The sequence below is a fragment of the Neltuma alba genome, unplaced genomic scaffold (genome assembly GCF_004799145.2).
Source record: "Neltuma alba isolate B1F8T4 unplaced genomic scaffold, ASM479914v2 tig00004928_pilon, whole genome shotgun sequence".
NCBI classification, from domain to species: Eukaryota; Viridiplantae; Streptophyta; class Magnoliopsida; order Fabales; family Fabaceae; genus Neltuma; species Neltuma alba.
In genome coordinates this window covers 463,445-467,449 of record NW_021633912.1, presented here as the reverse complement: position 1 = coordinate 467,449, position 4,005 = coordinate 463,445, and the positions used below count along the sequence as shown (strand labels likewise).

Genomic DNA, 4,005 nt, shown 5'->3' with positions numbered 1-4,005 from the left:
AAAGTTAAATAGAATAAAAATCAGTTTTAATACTGCCAATTCAAATACACCTTTAAAAGCTGCAAATGGCGCGGTGCCTCCCCTTTCGGCGTCCCCTAGTGACGCTTTGCCTCCCAATAGGTTGAGTAAGATTGCAATGGCTACCTTGCCGACGGCGCGGGTTCTTGTCCCGTTGAACGCATCGGAGTCATCCATATTTTCAAACAAGCAAACTAGAGAACTAGCTTCTTCAATGTCGCTGTGAATTGAGCCTTCATCGTAGATGTGATATTCAATGTTTCTGTCTATTTCTACATTATTATTCTTGGTTTTTTGAATTGTTCGTTATTATGGATCGCTCGATTTCTGTAAATGATTAAAACTCAACACCTAATTTATGGTGTTCTCTAGCAGTAGCTTTTTGGTGGTTTTTCTAGTTGTGAGTAGTGGTTCTCTTCTCCAAGTTAAATCTAACTTCCTTTCTTGTTATTTTGCCCAGCAAGAATATCTTTGTACATTGATATTATAAATGCAAGTATTAGATTGAAATTATTGCAGGGTTCCATTGACCTACCAAACATTTTTTCACGTCACGTCTCTTTTCCTACCCCACTTTTACTTCTATTCCCACTCCTATTTACTTCAAACCCTTCATAGCAAATGGGCATGACAGCACCAAGAGTACGATATGATTTCTAAAATATTAACAATTTATTAATTATGCTGTTAAGCCTTCATTTAGCACTAGAATCAAAGCTACTGCCTAAGGGCTTGTTTGGAATAGGATTGGAGTCTTCAAAAGTAGCTTTTTAATCATAATTTACAAAAAACAATTATATGAGAGAAATTTTGTCCCGAATTACGTCAAAATACTTATAATTACCTTATAAAAGTGATCCCAAACAAACCCTAAAACACAAGGAATGTAACCATCCAGTCCAGGCCATCATCAGTCATCCATACCCCGGTTATGACAAATCACATCTCCTAACATGACTCTAGAGTCTTCAAGCGCCCCCAAAAAAATGGGGAGAAGTTGTTTTCTACATTCATCTTACCTTCTAACATACCATCACAAAAGAAATACGTTTTCCTAGCTTTAACTAAACCCAGATGACGCAAGATAACCCAAGCGGCTTGGAACCACAAGAAAGTGAAGGTCCTATGGTGGAGGGAAGTTAAGAACTGAAATTTCATCACCCCTACGTACAACTTAAATACATCAAGGACCGTCAATTTTTTACTTAATTCAACAGAAATCATATCCAGCGTCATGTTATGATTTCTGTTATGACACACAAGCCAATGGCCAAGTTGGTAGAAAGTAAGGAACAACTTTACTTGACTCCCATGAAATGGCAGCCCCACGACCCTGATAATAAATTGTTTCTAGCCTTTTGGTCTCCAGATCACATTGGAAAATGTTCCACCCCGATCTAATGAAGATAGACTGAGAATTCTGAGGAAGGAATGACAGTATCTGAGATTCTTTACATTGCATGCTGAGAGTTGGATTTTGCTTCCACATTACTTTAAAGTTTAATCTCCACCTTAAAATCCACTTCTTCCTTACATGTGCACAGTTTCTGTTAATGGATGAGCTAGCTCCTTCTTCATCCTCAAGAACCCATATCTCCACACCCAAGTTACTGCTCTGACCATACTGTAGAAGCCCATCAGATGACTCCCCTAGAACTGACTCTTCATGCTCATGTGATAGCCCACCTGCTGGCAGTTTTAATAGAGCTATCCACCTATCTCCAAAGCGTGGATCATAAATAGCAAGGTTTCCCCACATTGCAAACCAGTGGACAACTCCCTTGACCACCATAGCTACTGTCCTTGGGCGCAGTGCAAAAGTTGTAGAGCATGTTAGAGTAGATTGCTTCCAAGTTCCAGTTTTTGAGGAGAAAGTCTCAATAGAAACTGTGTTGCGCACCTTAAGTTTGCACTCACATTTGGCTCGAATCACCTTGTAGCAAATGACATCATCAAGATGTTCCTCAACAATGAATGCCATGCACAACATTTTGTAGAACTGCTGAGGTTCTGGGAGTTGGTATTGTTGCTTGTTCTTGAAATTGTACACATAATAAGTCTTTGGATGACGACCGCAAAGAAGAATGCCATTGAAACAATCAATAAAGTAGCCAAGTTTTCTGAGAACGCCAGAAGACTTCAGATCATCACCCTCTTTACAAGTGGACAAAAAAGGCAATGCAGGTTCCCAGGAGGGCCGTTGGTAGCCATCACGGGGTCTTCCTAGATATAAAAAGTTGCATACAAAGAAACCCCAAAGTCTAAACTTTTGTCCCCATATATTCACATAGCATCGGTAGAATGAAGAACTGCATATTACACGCAGCCATCTCTTTGATGTGATGATGAATTTGCAAATAGATGAAGGGGGTAGTCGTAGCAAGATCTCTTGCAGTATGTCATCACAGTTTAGCACAGCATGAACACTGTCACAGGTCATCCTCTTATTGATGTCCATCCAGGATATAAACCGGTAAAGCACGTCCTCAATAGTCACGACTAACTACATCTGCAGAGAACTGAATTAAAGTGGAGAAATATTAGGACTGGTAAATGATTACTCAAACTCCTCTACTGATGAAAATAAATGTAAGCCAAGGCTCATCACCTGTCCAGATTCTGAAATAGGGAGTCAAAAGCAAATCTGATATCGGGATCAATTTATCGTTCAGTTACAATCACTACAGATCACTACGTTAAGTCTTTAACATGTAACAGTACACAAGATGGTTTTCACTTGAAAACCTAATTGATGTTTTGACTCCGGAGAAAAGATGGGTATGAAAATCTCCCATAAGAATGATTATAATCTAATGCTTACCGAAAATCCAACTAATTTCCCTCGTTGGAGTGAGTTATTATTTTCAGACGCGCAATGAAGCGGAGAGTATGAGATTTGAGAACCCAAGTTCAACCGGGGAAGTTGGATGTATTAATCGACGGACAAAATTTCAAAGTTGGCTGATTTATTTAGGGATGAGAATTTTCTCTTTTAGCAGTTTCTTGACAACGAAACACCCAGGGAGAAAATCCGGCAAACGTTGCATGCAGTTGCCAACATGTGTCTACCATCAAGAGGAAAAAGCAAAAAAACATGCGAAAAGGATCAAACAATCAATTAATCAGAGGTACAAGAATAGGGGGAGATGTAAGAAACTTCAAACCTCTGAACAAGATAGCGAAAACGAGGCGAACCAATGAAGAAGCAAGCACGTTTGAGTAGCGCTGCTCGGTTCCGCCGCCGTCCGCGGCCCTGGCAATTCTTTCGTGGCTTGATCCCAAATTCCCAACAGAGGCGAGGTCATTGCGGCAAGGGGTCTAGGGCCAACCGGCCAAGAGTTTTTTTTTGTTTTTTTTTTTTCATTTGAAAAATATCCCATTGTAGTAGTAATTTTTAATGATAGATGTCTGGTCCAAAAATTTTTTAACGATAGATGCAAAAAGGGGGTGTTGTTTTACATAAATGTTGTGTTATTATGGACGCGCGGGGGAGTGACATTGATCACGTTTATAAATGATATGATTTCCTCTTTATGTTAATACTATGTCACATACAGATATAAATATTTAGATAATTTACATGAAGCTGTTATTGCTTGCAAAAACAAATTTTCTGTCTGTGATCTGATAATTCAATTTGGTTATAAATATAAAATTATAATTTATTTTGTTTTTTATATTTATTTATTTTTTAATATAGTCTTTATAGTAGTTGCACATATTAAAGGTTTCATTAAATAGTAGTTATAACTTATATACTGCCTTGGGTCCTTAATATAATACCTTGTTTGATATTTATTTTGGTCATAGTTAAATATAAGATCCCAGTCTATTTTGTTTCTTATATTTATATATTTTTTCTCAAGATAGTCATTCTAATAATGATAGTTCTAGCCATATACTTGATTAGTAAGAATATTTTAGAAAAGACAACACTTATTTATTAGAAACAATTAACTCAATTTATTTCCTTAATATATTCAAACC

General features: G+C 37.6%; 1 protein-coding gene across 2 annotated transcripts; it reads right to left on the bottom strand.

Moving 5' to 3' along the window:
- Positions 1-826: 826 nt before the first annotated feature.
- LOC114746290 (F-box protein At5g03970) lies at positions 827-3,306 on the bottom strand. 2 transcript variants are annotated; one of them, XM_028934517.1, is made up of 2 exons: positions 3,183-3,306; positions 827-2,537 (listed from the first exon to the last, which is right to left on the bottom strand). In XM_028934517.1, exon 2 carries the CDS (start codon positions 2,474-2,476, stop codon positions 1,268-1,270), a length of 1,209 nt encoding a protein of 402 aa, XP_028790350.1. In that variant the 5' UTR covers positions 2,477-2,537; positions 3,183-3,306; the 3' UTR covers positions 827-1,267. The 2 variants fall into 2 exon arrangements, with proteins under 2 accessions (XP_028790350.1, XP_028790351.1); XM_028934518.1 differs by lacking the exon at positions 3,183-3,306 and adding an exon at positions 2,627-3,176.
- Positions 3,307-4,005: the final 699 nt, after the last annotated feature.